Here is a 14,352-nt window from a genome sequence, read left to right as displayed (position 1 = left end):
GCAATCCACAAACAGCTCAAAGCACAGCCCTGAGCTAGGATGCAGGACAGCTGGATGAGTTAACAGTGTTACTGGAGCCGACAGAAAGGAGCACTGCAGACACCGAAAGCAGCATTAAAAAAATAATTCAATAATTTAAGGATAGATTATATATAAGAATATATTTTCCAGAGGCCCAACGTGGAGGCCTCTGGAGGTCTCTATGGTTTACCTCCTTGTCAAAGCAGGACTAGCTGAAGTCAGGTTTCTGAATGAGCGTTTCCTCTTAAAGGAAATGGATGAAAAAGCCATCCGATAAGAACAGACTTCTCAATTCACCTAAACTGTGTGCCAACAAAAGAAAAAGCTATGAAAACCAGTGAGGGGTGATCAACCTGTATATTTTGTGACTGAGTGTCAGAAGGGATTTTGCAGAACAGACCAACTGAAAGCGAAGTAAAGCAAGGCTGTGCAGGATGCTCTGTTAGTAGGCTGTCAGCCCAGAGGCATGCTTGGGCATCACTCTGTCAGCTCCAGGTTACAAGCTTCTGCTTTCTCCAGCTCCCTGCTCATTCTCTGGGTTTTGTTCATCTGTCCTTCAGTTTCTAGGACATTTTGACAGGCGATGCAAGACAAGTAAATACATTCTCACTTAAAACAAAGGATAGTTCCAAGGGGCTGGGCTTTGGTTCACTAAATTACATATGCTCAGTCCACTGCAGGGTGGGTCTGCTGTTTTGCTGACTTGAAAGCAATTGCAGGAGAGGTTGCCTTGCCCATCCCTAGGGGATTTGAGGGTCTCTATGATTGTAAAGTCTCTTCACATAAGTTATGCAAACATCATTATTACTAATGATGCTTTCCCTTCTCCTTCATTAATCACTCTGCTTCAGAGTCCATCGATTGCCATGTAACAGAACTATCCCAGCTGTACATAAGCTTTGCTAACACTGGTTTGGGAGCCAATAGGAATCTGCTCAAAGCAAACCAAGTAAGACCCCTGAGACACAGCAACTTTATGTAAAGGCAAATGCTGTCCAGATGTATTTGTATCACTATCAATAACAGAGAGAAACAAAACTTCTAGCCTATGTTGCAAGAACATTTTTTAGAGAATTAAGAGCATGAGAAAGTCATTGCAGCTTTTTTCCTTATACAACACAAAGGAGCTCTAGAAATTCCTATCATATGGAAAGGACATTAAGCCCAGAATAACAACAGTTATGGGGAGATGCCACAGTTTTCTTTGCACTAATGCTGTAGCTTCCCTTTTTCTGGTTCACAATTTATTAAACATCATCTGGATTTTCCCCTTTCATTAGTTGATAACTTCTTGATATCAGCAGTGCAGATGCTATGAAACTGAGCTGCAGTTTGTGGTTGACTTTCAAGTCTGCCATCCCAGCAGTTCTCAGAACAGCTGCAAATGGACCACTTAGAGCATAAGAGAAGTGGAGGGAGATCTGCACTCACACAGGGTGCAAGACACAGGTGGCCTGGAAGAGCTGTGGATGCCCCATCCCTGGGAGTGCTCAGTCTGCTGGGTTGGAGCTAGGTGAGCTTGGAAGTTCCCTGCCAACCCAAAGCATTCTGTAACTATGATCTGCATCTGAGTTTTTGGGTGGATAGTTTGGATGATTTTTTGTTGTTGTTGGTTTTTGTTTAGTACTTTTTTTTAAGGGAAACACCCCCACAGCTGTGATCCATCTCAGTACTGTGAAAGCAAGGCTTTAAAGTAGGGCAGAGAGACGCTATCAGAAGCCTCTGTGCAGGGCAGCGAGGATGCACATGTGAAAGAGCAGCCTGACAGAGAGAGAGAGCTGACAGCCAGCTCGCCCTGCGTTCCCCTGCCCTCAGGAGGGACGCAGCAGCTCCCTGACTGCAGCAGGCCTCTCTGCTTCATCGCAAAGCTCAGCTCAGAACACACAGCGCGCATCGCAGGGGTTCACAGGAACCGTGGCCTCATCCCTCCACCTGGCAGCGCTCCAGGTTCGGAGCCCAGCGCAGAAATGGGCGCCCAGCCCAGCCCAGCCCAGCCCAGCAGCACCGCGCCCGACCCACCTGCTCTCCGCCGGGGCTCCGCGGCGCGTCCCAGCTCGGCACCAGCACGGCGGGCTGCGGCTCGGTGCCACCAGCCTCTGCGCCTGGGGACAGGGAACAGGAGGCGATCGGCTCAGCCCGGTGATAAAGAACGAGAAGCCGGGGAAGCAGGAGGAGATGCCCCGTGCCATCCCAATCCCATCCTCCCCGCGGCTCATGCAGAAAAACGCTCTCGTGCCCCCCGCCCCGCCGGTGCCCATCCCGCTGTCCCCGCACTCACGGCGCGGCGGCTGCAGCAGCAGAGAGAGGACGATGCCGCAGAGCAGCCCCCGGCCCCGCATGGCTCCGGGCAGGACTCTGCTCCCCACCGCCGCCGCAGCCCCGCGTATATAGAAGCTCCCCGCCCGGCTTTCTCCTCCCACCGGCAACCCGCCCTGTTTCCTCCTCTTCTCTCACCGCTCCAGCCCCGGGTGCTCGGGAGCTTGGGCTGCCTTCCTGCAAAGACTCTCCTGTCCCTCCCTCCCTCCCTCCCCGCTCCCCTTTGTCAGCACAGAGAGCCGTCGCCCAGCAAAGCCAGCAAGAAGGGAGAACATGCTGGAAGGAAGCAGGCGCATCGTCTTCAAGCAGCTCCTAAAGGAGCTGTGCTATGGCATTGTTTATCTTTATTATATGACCCAACCAAACTCTTCACGGCTGAACCCATGCTGCCAAAGGCATCCTAAATCCCGGCGGGCTGGGGCTGGGGCTGAGGAAGGGCTGGAGGCCACCTGAAGCTCAAGGTCTCCACTCACTCCATGAAGCTCCCAAGTGAGCATCCCTGGCTTCTTCTGCACCCTTCAGGGCTGACCCATGGGCTGAGCTCCATGCACCATCCCTTTGCCAGCTCTCTGCCATGAGGATGAGCCCATTGCCGGGCAGCATTGGCCCAGGCTCAGGGACACTGGGACAGAGATGTTGGTGTGAAAGGTGCTGGCAGCCCCCAGCCCTGCCCCAAGGCAGAGCATGAGCTGGGTGACAGCACAGCCACTGCCATCTCAAGGTGCAGGCACACTAGCAAGGCTGTGAGGAAGGAGGAGTGTGTTTTTTATGGGCTTGTCTCTGAACAGCAAGAAAAGGCATTGCCTGTTGGTCGTGCACTTCAGCCATTGATCTGCATTATCCACAGAACCCTTTCCATTCATCTCTGTACTTAATGTGCCTGTGTCAGTGAATCACCAGGAAGGAAAACCAGCTCGAGGAACAGGGAGAATCTGCACCTGGCTACATTTCAGAGTAAACTGGTAAATAAGGCCAATAGGAAATGAATAATCAATTTACAGTTAAGGATAATAGTAGTGGTTTTACCTCTGATCCAGAGGTAAAATATATATATATATTGAAACCACTGAGCTGTCATTTACTGATCTTTGCTGACTCCTATCACTGTGTCCACAGGAAATGCCGAAGTGGCATTTTACCTCACCCACAAACAGGTCACAAATATCCGTTGCGCAAATAATTCATACAATTTCTCAGAGCAAAAATGCAGGGACCAGATCAGCTCTTTCGAATCACCTGGAGTATCTTGAAGGGAAACCTGGAGCTTTCTGTGAACTCTCCCATTATTTTGTAGCTGCCTGTAATAGAGAAGAAAACAATGGCACTATTGCCAAGGCGTTTATTACAAAGAAGTAAAAACATAACCCAAATTTAGACAGCTATTCTGCTTTCATCCCTGCATGAAACTTCTGTCTACCCAGAGAAAAATACTTGGATGAGGAATACATATGCTTGCACTGAAGGATTGTCACTAATCTTCCCAGTACGACAAATTTTGTCAGGGCTGCTCCACCTATTTCTCAAAAAGATCAGCTCAAAAAAGCATGAAATGAAATAAAAGGAACTTATTTAAAAATCGTTGTAATACTTGGGCCAATAACTAGCTGCTTTGCTGCTTGTGATTTTTGTCATAGTTCAAGTACCACAAAAACAAAATGTGTGCAGCATTTGCATTTGCTGTATAGAGGTATTTTTATCTTTGGATTTAGTAATATGAGAATCGATATCTTAATTTATAATCAGCACTAAGTCCCCCTATAAAATTATAACCACGTACTGTGCAATCATTATAAATAGTTTAATCTATATTTATATGATATATCACTTACACTGCTCAGACATTGTTGCATGGAAAGCTGCAGGGTATCCCAGCCTTATTAGCCATGCTCGGATGCTGTAATGCTACCGGCCTCTGGCACAGCATGACTCAGATCCTGCCCTGGGCCCGCTTCTTCAAAAAGCTCTTAATGGGGCATTTGCTTGATTCACAGAGCAAGATCAAGCTTCTGTTATCTGGGAATTACACAGACTCATTTCCCCCACAGACCTAATTGCCTGGTTAAAAGTATCAGCTGGGAATTTGGCAGTCTGTTCTCTGGTGCCTTACCTATCTGGGACATCTCCTGTGATCAAGGCAAGGATATATGTGTCAGCAGCAGCTTCTATGCAGCACTCAGAGTGAGGGGTGCTGTCATTCCATAGGTTTGGAAATAAGGTGTTTCCATTTCCCCGGGTCAGAGCTGCTGAGCTTGCTTTTACAGTGGGGTTTCTGCACCAGCTCCACAGCATGCAAAGTGGTTTAGCACTTAATGTTGGCCGCAGGTGATGGTTCTCCCATTCCATTCGTTGTGATTTAGGAATATATTAGGAGTTAAGCACACAGAAAGATAGACTCGGAGAGGAGAGAAGCCTGTTAGAGAACCAGACCTACACAGGGAATGATTCAGATGTGTACCAAACTAAAAGCTCTGTAACATTTCATTTGAACTCTGTGCAGAAATAAGGAAGGCTGTTGAACGAGCCGCCACTGAAAACCAGAGAAAGTGTTACCAAAAATCAAAATCTTAGTGAGTGAATGTAGACAACATTTTGTCCCGTGTAACCTCAGCATTTCTGATGCACCAATGGTAAAAGTTTTGTGCCCTTGGCTGACTTGAGTGACGTGAAATCTTCCGTTTTTCGGAACATTTTTCCTCTTTCAGATTGCTTGAAATGATAAAAGGAGGAAGACTGAATCTGTGAAGGGAAGTGGCGATTTAACAGCAAACTTCATTATTCCAGGCCTTAAGAGCTGAGAGCAGCTTTGGCTGACCAAGAATCTTCTGATTAGCTTTGTTTTTCGACCATCCGAGCAGGATAGCAGGAATACTTGGGAGAGCCTTAGCAGCTGCCCTGCCAAAGAGGGAGAAGTGCTGTAAGATGATCAGGTACCAGACAAGGGCTTGTTCCAATGTGCTGTTCCTGAAATACTATCAAAGTGCTCTTTCCTTTTTTTTTTTAAAGGGTGGGCCACTGCTGCTAATTTTGCTTAATTCCTTCAAATAAGTGAATAGAGCAGCACATGGCTGTAGATGCTGACATATTGCATCCTTTTGACTGTATTTAAAGCACTGTAGTTTTCTGCATGCTGACTACAAACTTCTCCAATAGTATTTGTACCGAAGTAATCTGTTCTCATAAGAAGGGAACAGGTTTAATGACATAAGGTCTTTTTATGACCCCAGCCCATAAAAATGTCCAGTAACTCTGGAGAAGAAAGTAATCTCTGCAAAAGGGTAGCCACAGGCAGCGACCACAATGGGAAGCACACTGCTAAAACTATTGAGGTTTTTCCAGCAGCAAGAGGAAAACAAGCTTTAGAATCATGGAATGGTTTGGGTTGGGAAGGACCTTGAGGATCTTCTAGATCCAACCCCACTGCAATAGGCAGGGACACCTCCCACTAGACCAGGTTGCTCACAGCCCCGAATGTCTTTAGAATATCTTCATCTGGTGTTTTTCAAACTGCGAGGCACGCAAGGTGACTTTTAGTTTGGGTTAAGGTAAACAGCAGAGAGAGCTGGGTCTAATGCTGTAGATCTGCAGACATAGATTCCTGTATGTTTGATACAGGATTTCAACTCTAACAGGAAGGACAGGAAAAATCAGCCCTACATTTTGTTTCAAATTAATATATCCAGGACGTGTTAAACTTCCATCTTCTCTTCTTACGGTCTTTGTGGTATTAAACAGAGATTTCCATTGAGGTTATGATACTGTGTTTTCCTAAATGAACAACAAGTTCTCATTAGCAGGTGGACTCAGCAGAGCAGATGCTGAATCCCTCATCCTACTGAAGCTCACACACAGTACTGGCTTTGTAGTAAACACAGGATACAGCTGACACTGAAATCAGCTCGATGTTCATGGCTTAAAATGAAGAACTAGGGGAACATTATTCAGGTGAGTTTATTCAAATAGAACAACAGTAAGATAACAGCATTCCTGGACAGAAATGAGCCTCCCTTTCACAATACAGAAACACAAACGTTTGTAACATTATGTACATATTTGGGCCAAAACTTTTTGTATTTCCTCACAGTGCAGGCACTCTCTCTAATAAAAGCCTTTGATATTCCTCAGAGAATTTGGAATTCTCTGGAGAATTCTCTAGAGTAATAACTACACTCAGACACCAAATCACAGTCCACTAACGTAAGTCACAGGACTGGATCCCATCCATTTTCCTCTCTCTAGGTTCTTGCATCCACCTAACTTCTGGGCAATCCATTTTCATTAATGGAACTGGTTACAAACTAAGATATTACTCAAGCCGATCTGAATTTTCAGTGCATTATATAACATTTGTACTACAAATGCAGTTAAAAATTAACCAAATTAAAGTTAAAACTGTCTCATCAAAGTAACAATATAAAGCATTGCAGAATCATTCTTGGCTTCACTTTCCAGGCCTCACAGTATTCTACTGCAGCCAGTATTGCTAAAATTCCTAAAGTAACACCTACAAAATTAAGGAAAATTCCATTAAAATGTCTGTAGACAATAAAAGGCAGTATTCTAATTCAGGGGAGCGTTAAAAATATGTGCTTAAATATGTCTCTCCTCAGGAAAATATATTATCAAATGCTTAAAGTTGAGTTCTGTGTAAGTGCTTTCCTAAGCCAGAGTCCAAGCAATGCCCTGATGAACCAGGTGAAACTTCAGAGAGCTTTTAGACATTCCTGGACCTGCATGTGACCTCTCAAAATACAAACAGTTCATCAGAGTCCTCAAAATGACATGCACAGGTTGCTCGGGCTACATACGTTTCCCATTGAACACATTTTCTGAAGATGGTAGTGAGGAAAATGTTTATTTCCTATTCTAAAAGAATTTCCTGGATTATCAGTTGTTTTAAAAATTACAGCTCTTGCAACACCTTTTTTTCTTCTTCGTCCTCACTGTCAGTCACATTGACTAGCTGGATGCTGGAAGGAGAAGGTGGGGTGGCTGGCAAATCGTTCTCAAGTGCTCCAGCGTCAAGCTGTGATATGGGGCTTATATAACCCTCCTCACTGTGGCTGCTGTGAGAGGTCACTTCTTCAAGGTGTGCACAGACACGTGAGTCTTCACGTACACTTCCCTCTGGGTGTCCTCTGAAAGAGTAATCTCTGTCTAGAGCTGAAAACCTCATCTCCTGCTTTTGGTAGCCATCTCCGCAGAAGCCAAGGCATTCGGGCACTGAGTTGGAGAAATTCCCACAGCCAAATGGGGGACGGCTGAATGGGCACGTGCTGCAATGAAAGAGATTGAAAGTAGTCCTTCAGAAACACAGATAGCCTGGACTTCCATCCAAGTAAGAGAATCAGAATGTTAGTCTAAGTTAGCCAGCTTATCCTGTTGAAATAATCAAAATACACACACTTTAGAATCATGTCTAAGTTAAACACTGGTTTCATAAGAAGGGTCATACACAGACTCTGTATTAGCAAGGATTGCATATGCATCCCTTCATAGTAGATACAGACATGAGATTGCTTTGAAAACAATCAAAAGCCCATCGTTTTAATTTATTAATTAATGTCATGGATAAAACAGAATCAGGTAAGCCTGTAGCATGTTGATGTACATACTCAGAACAGTATAAAAAAGTATAAGAAATACCCACAAGATATTACATGTGTTAGTTTGTAAACACTTTCATTAGGTGATCTTCTCTGATTTACTACCCAGAGGCTGCAAAGGATAAACCAGTAATTACTACTTATGTAATAATTCTGAAGACATTTCCCACAAGACTGGAATTCAGAAATATTGGTAGTTACGACAGCTACAGTCATAGTGAGTGGCTGGGAGACATCTCACACACCTCCTTTAATTGCATCTGATCACTTTGAAAATAGATTTACCTAATAATTTTCCATTGAGATCAGATGTAGTGCATCTAACTGCAATTAGTGCACAAAATGGAAGATATTTCTGTTTACTGTGGGATTGGGAGTGCCAATTACAAAAATAGTACCATGGAGCCTGTGCGTATATTACAAGCAGCCTCAGGAAAGCAGGTCCCACCACACAGAAGCCATAGGAAGAGAAGAGCACCTTTCCTTCCTGGCACTGCGTTCTTGACTCAAGAATTGAATGCTCCATCTGCTTTCTGAAAGTTAAAGCCTTTTAGCACTTAATCTAAATGGTATGGAAATGAAGGGTTGCATTACCTTGAGGGGAAATAGTGAGGTCCAGGAACAAAGTAGGGGTGGTAAAATGAAAGCTGAGGAGGTACTCCAAACAGATTGGCTGCCTGCCCGATGGGAGGACTCTCACAGAGATGCGAGTGAGGAAGAGGGGTAACCTGGGGAAGAAGTACACCTCTAGGATAGGCAGAAACCCCTGAGTACTCCTTTGGGAGCTCGCTACTAGGGACAGAAAATCTGTCATTACTGTTGGTTGCGTTACTTGGGTTTCTACTGGAGAGCTCAACAAAAACTGGTGTTGGTCTCTTCAGAAAGCGATAGGATCCAGATGATATGTCATGAGCTTCTCTCTGTGTAGGCTCAGCAAAGTGCTGTGATGCAATTATAGGGCGCAGAGGCAGGGTTGGAGCTGGAACTGCTACTGGTGTGCTGCTTGCAATAGCAGGTCGGAAAAGATTAACTGGACCTGGACGTTGAATAGAAGAAGCTGGCAGCCGGGTGGCAGAAGGAGCTTCACCTTTAGGAAAGAGAGCAATTATCTATCAGACACGAGTAAAGGAAGAGATTTCATAAATAGTGACATAGCAAACCACATCTGGAGCCAGAACCATTTCCTCCAAAACACTCGCAGTCACATGCCAATTGGCCCACGTGTGTCTGACATGGTTTTGGAGTCCATATGCTCAATCTTCCTTCAACAAAACAAAACAAAAGAAAAAACGAGGGTGAATGAAGAACGAACTAGCTGGAGCATGCATTTAGTGCCTCAAGATCAGAAGACATCCCAGGTCTACTAGCTGAGATGGCATGAGCCTAATTCTTAATAAGTCTGCGTAGTGCTAAAGCAAAAGTGAGGAGGAGAGAAAATAGTTACAAAACAACTCTCTGATATGTTTTCTTATTTGTTTCACCAACAAATACTCCCACTGGCCAATTTCCCTTTAAAACATTTTGCAGATGTACGCTTTCAAATTATACTTTATGCTAAAGGCTGTCTTTACACAATAAGATTTCAAAACACATGGCATTAGTGTTTCCAAAAACCACTAGCCAGTCTAAGCATCTAAATGCTGAGTCAATGAGACTTAAATGCTTCTAGATTTTACAATTCGTATTTAAGAGTGACTTCAACCTCAATGGGATAGTAAACCTTGGAATGAAACATAGTAGCATCTGAGGACACTATAACACTATAAGATACACTAGGGTAAGAAAGAAAATGCTTAATGCAGACAAATTTATGGAACAGTTTGAGAAAAGATCACATCTCTGTCTCAGAAACTTCACCAGAACAAAGTAGAGTGCTCTCATTTACGCCTCCAAATATTACCATACAGCATTAACAGGCAGTTCATTTTCTTGTCTCACTAAAGCCAGTGCCTGAATCTAAGCTTTCTGTTGTGATCTACTGTCTGTGCACTAATGGAGCCAGAGCTCTTTCACCACAAAGTATGAGGAACTGCAGGTTAGATATTTGTATTTGCTTGAGGGCTATCATACTAAACCCCACTTCACTAGTGAACTACCAACTTAACACAAAAGGCAGATCTGTTTAGGTTAGGTGCAACATTTAATGCATTTCTTCAGACTATGTGCAAGGAGGTAACAGCTACACATGGAACTACTCCAGATTTGCACAAGACACCCAAGTAACTGATGGAAAACATGCAACTGAAAAATTCCTTTTCCTGGTTTAGTGCTGGTTTTAATATCACAGCACACGCCTTATCAACACTCTTCTAACTTCATTTCTAATGACTTTGCTGACAATTCTACCTCCTTGTGAGCAGCATAAGTTGCTGAGCCCTAGAATAGCGGCGCTTCACTAGCAAAGAACACTCACATTGGAGTGGAGGTAATGAGCTAATAAACGTTTTCAGGCTTAGTAGAGCAGGTTTGAGTGCTACTGCAGTTAGATCCGGTGGGGTAAAATACAGGTGAGGGAGATAGGACAGGGAAATGAAACCACTATAGCTGATCAAGAGGTAAGTGTTGAACAACAGACATCCAGAGAGACCAGGAGGCACTAGGAACTGCAAAGACAATAGCAGGAATCTGTGGCGGATGAAGAGGAGGACAGAATTTAAGAGCAGCTAAGAGTGAGGAAGCAGTAGGTAGAGATTAGGAGGCAGAGGCGCAGTGCAGAGGAGGACTGATAGAAATAGTGGTGTCCAGACAGACTGAGAAATCATTTTTTAAATATATCTACACTACTAGATGTATAACTTCTGCTATAATAGGTAAATTCCTGATTTTTAAAATCATTCGCTACTGCAACTCACAGACTGGATGTCCAATATTTTTCTGAGCACTGTGCATGGCAACAGGGAATGGAGGCGATGGAAAGGGATAAACAGCAACTGGATTTGTAGTGATGATATTCTGGGTAGTGCTTGAAAATACAGCAGAGACAGCCAGTGGATAACGCTTCCTCTTGCCTGGTCGTGGTTGATAAACCCAACCTGTCAGAGATAATAAAAATGCAGATATCCCATTTATAGGACTGCCTCTCTCTTTCTTTTTCTTTTCATTCTTTTTTAATAATTTTATATTTTTAGCCTATAGCAGCTTCAGTTCTGAAATACTTTAAGAAAAAAATAAGAAAAAAAGTTAAAAAGTTCTCAAAATACTCCAATGGCAAAACTCCGTTTCTGTCAGTGAGCTAGTAAATGGGTATTTTTTCAGAGTTGGAAATAAAATGGACACATTTGGGCATTGTTGTTTAGGTTATTGAATCATAACTGTTAGTAAGACAAAGAAATACACAACAGTAGGGAGTGACATGGCACAGCTACAGAAAGCACGGAAAGGAGAACATGACACTGTACTGTGGGCTTTCCAGTCCTGAAGGAAATCATGACTGTATTCGAAATGTGGATCTTTTCTTTAACCCCTTGAATTTCACATATATCTGCAGGCTACAGGAGACAATGGAAAATATGATCCAATAGGAATCCTGTATAGACTTTGGCAATAAAAAGTGTGTTTGCCTCTGACTTATAACATTAAGTAAACACTAGCAGACTTTTAAATAAACTGTGAATTTACACTGAGCAGCCCAGGATAGAGAGAGAGAGCTCTGCTCTTCATCTTTTGCTTATTTATGACATATTAATCAGGTCTTGTCTAGCCATAATTGAGAGCTAGCAGGATTATGGCATCACAAAGGATTGTGACACCTGATACCTTAACAGCTTTCAAAAAGAGTGGTACAAATACTTATGCTCTACTTTGTTAGTATCCTATTAACTGAACTGCAGTGTTGTGGATAAACAAATTTGTTAAGGGTTTTGGAGTGATGTTCACAATAACCTCTGTATGTAGCCAGAAGAGCTGCTGTGGCTATGGTGGTCTGAGAATGTAAGAACCATGAGAAGCTCTAAAAGATGCTCATAATTTTTGGATACTGAAAAATTGATGTTTTCACAAGCACTAGAAAGTTGATAGAAGGACTGGGTGCTTGAAATTTTTGTCATGCTTTCTAACTTTTCTATTTGCTCTAATGAAAGAAATCCAGTTTTTTTTTTTTTTCCCTGTAAATCTTGCACTTCTAAAACATTGAGGTAAATCAATAAATCTTTACCAGGAAATTCCTCTCTGTGCCTTTGTTTTATTTTCCGAGCTTCATCGTAATAGGGCTGTTTCTGCTCTTCAGTCAGTTTACTCCACTCCAGCCCCAGCTGAACACTGATTTCAGCATTATTGGCATTTGGGTTAGCTTTAGCTAAGGCAGGTCGGTGAATCCTAGCCCACACCATAAACGCATTCATTGGACGCTTTACATGGCCAGTTTTGTCCTTGCTGAATGGAGTATCTGGCATACCTATGCAACAAAATGAGGAAAGATCATCTTCCAGGCAATACACGCAGTACAGATTACATCAAGAGGCTGTTTAGTGACAGTCAAAAAATCACTAGAGCTTTGGAATACGCTAAATTCACTGCACATCTGGAGAACAATTCCTAGAAAAATAATTAAGGCACGGGAAGATCCTCTACTAACCTCCACCGACTGTATAAGGAATCATTTGCATGGCTTTTGTTGTTTATTCTCTTTTTAAAAATATGAAACACAAGTGACTGCTAAGACAGTTTGGATTTCACTTGGCTAGACTGCTTCCTGTAACTTGTTTATAAATTGAACATAGTATGGCATAGACCATATCACTGCAAATTTGTTATCTACCCCAGAACTATGTGTCCAAAAGCCCTAATGATACACAGCCTAATAGCGCTGGTATTGCACTTCAGTCCCACTACTGTGCAGTCTCTGGCTTCTCTGCTGAAAGCTGTTGCTGCGCTGGGGTTCTGGATGAGTTTTCTCCCCTCAGATATGGACGCTCATTTGCTGGAGGAATCTGTTTTACCAAATGACTGTTACCTGACACCTAGCTTTACGTCTTTGTAAACACAGACGGCATTTGGATTGAACTGGTGACATAATGAACAGCCAGAACCCTCACAGCTGATCCCTCAGCAAGCAATTTCCTCTCTCAGAAAGGCTTAGAAATGAACTGTTCCATATCATCAATAAAGGGCAAAGGTCTTCTTATCTTTAGAACTTCGCTTTGAGTCATTGATTTTAAAAGCCTAAAAATGCATAAATTTAAAAATCCTTTTTCCTTTCCAGAAAAAGTAAGCTTCTAATCCAGATACTACATGTATCACTTAACATGCCCAAGTTGTCTTGGAGAGGTGTATGAATGCTTCATTTTAAAAATCAAGCAGACACCTAAACTTCAACTTGCATTCAAAATTCAGTGTGATTCTAAACATTTATAAAGGGGTTTAATAGAGGCAGGAACCAAGCAGACAAAACTGTCTGCTAAAATTGATTCTAATAAGCCAATAGAGAACTCTGTGCTCCTGTAGCTTACGCGTTACCCTCAATTAGATGGCTTTACAACTACAGTGCATTCAGGGGGAAGGTTCTCTTGTCTCTCCACTCCTCCTGATAACCTGTCTACCATGTGCCCCTTATCGAAACCCTGCCAACTTGGCTTCTTAACATAATACCTGAATCGGAGGGCAGTACTGTGAGGGGAACGTTTTTAGTTTCAATTTTTACAGAAGGCTCCAGTAGGGACTGCATTTTAAGAGGCACTTGGCTCACAGGCCCCTTAGACACCTGGATCAGCTTTGGCAGCAGAGGGCCTTGGACCTGTATGCGGGTGCCAGGTGGCAAAGGGCGAAGCACCAGGGGGATCTTCAGGTCTTCGGGGAGGATCCCTAGCCCCTCACTGGGCCGTGCCATGCTGCCATCGCTGCTGACGTGTGCGGGCCCATGCGAGGCCCTGCCCGGGGCACTGTCCTCATCCGCATCCGCCTTCACTCCTGGACGGGGCTCCTTCACAACTCCCCTGATCTCCACCACCTTCACCTCTTCCTGCTCTTCGCCGTTGCACTTTTCTGGATCCTCTTTCACACAGAGGGTCTTCTCCATTCCCCCCCATGGAGCTGGGGAGCACCTGAGCTCCCCTCCCGCTTCTTTGCTGCCCTGAGGGCAGGCAAGAAAGCCTCCATCCTGCTGCTGGAGCTCCCTGGCTTTAACGTGCGGCTCCTGGAAGCGCGCCCGGGCCTCCTCACTGCCTGAGGGACCCTGGGGGCAGAGGTCGAGGTCAGAACCCGGGCCGTGGCCGCCGCCCCCGCCCCGCTCCATGACACCGCTGCCGTTTGCCGCCTGCGGTTGGCCCCCAACGCTCGCAGCGCCCTCGTGCCGCTGTCACCTACGAGCACGCAACGTTCCCTTCGGCCCCTCCCACCACCTCACAATGCGGTCGCCATGGAGACCCGCCACCGAGATCCATAGAGAAGTCCTCCTGGGCGCCTAGAAGGGCTCACT

General features: G+C 44.4%; 2 protein-coding genes across 6 annotated transcripts in view; both read right to left on the bottom strand.

Moving 5' to 3' along the window:
- Nucleotides 1-2,420, bottom strand: part of ADAM19 (ADAM metallopeptidase domain 19) — a 31,055-nt gene extending 28,635 nt beyond the window's left edge. For all 4 annotated transcript variants that reach the window (XM_021410655.1, XM_021410657.1, XM_021410658.1 and 1 more), the window contains exons 1-2: nucleotides 2,300-2,420; nucleotides 2,041-2,123 (exon numbers count right to left, since the gene is read on the bottom strand). In XM_021410655.1, the coding sequence (XP_021266330.1) occupies nucleotides 2,041-2,123; nucleotides 2,300-2,360 (144 nt within the window). In that variant the 5' untranslated portion in view covers nucleotides 2,361-2,420. The remainder of the gene's footprint in view (nucleotides 1-2,040; nucleotides 2,124-2,299) is intronic.
- On the bottom strand, nucleotides 6,270-14,298 carry SOX30 (SRY-box 30). 2 transcript variants are annotated; one of them, XM_021410634.1, is made up of 5 exons: nucleotides 13,527-14,298; nucleotides 12,094-12,333; nucleotides 10,793-10,972; nucleotides 8,535-9,027; nucleotides 6,270-7,610 (listed from the first exon to the last, which is right to left on the bottom strand). In XM_021410634.1, exons 1-5 carry the CDS (start codon nucleotides 14,167-14,169, stop codon nucleotides 7,238-7,240), a joined length of 1,929 nt encoding a protein of 642 aa, XP_021266309.1. In that variant the 5' UTR covers nucleotides 14,170-14,298; the 3' UTR covers nucleotides 6,270-7,237. The 2 variants fall into 2 exon arrangements, with proteins under 2 accessions (XP_021266309.1, XP_021266310.1); XM_021410635.1 differs by lacking the exon at nucleotides 12,094-12,333.

The sequence above is a fragment of the Numida meleagris genome, chromosome 12 (assembly GCF_002078875.1).
Source record: "Numida meleagris isolate 19003 breed g44 Domestic line chromosome 12, NumMel1.0, whole genome shotgun sequence".
Taxonomy (NCBI): Eukaryota; Metazoa; Chordata; class Aves; order Galliformes; family Numididae; genus Numida; species Numida meleagris.
Note: the sequence above shows the minus strand (reverse complement) of the source record. Positions and strands in the feature narration are given on the sequence as shown.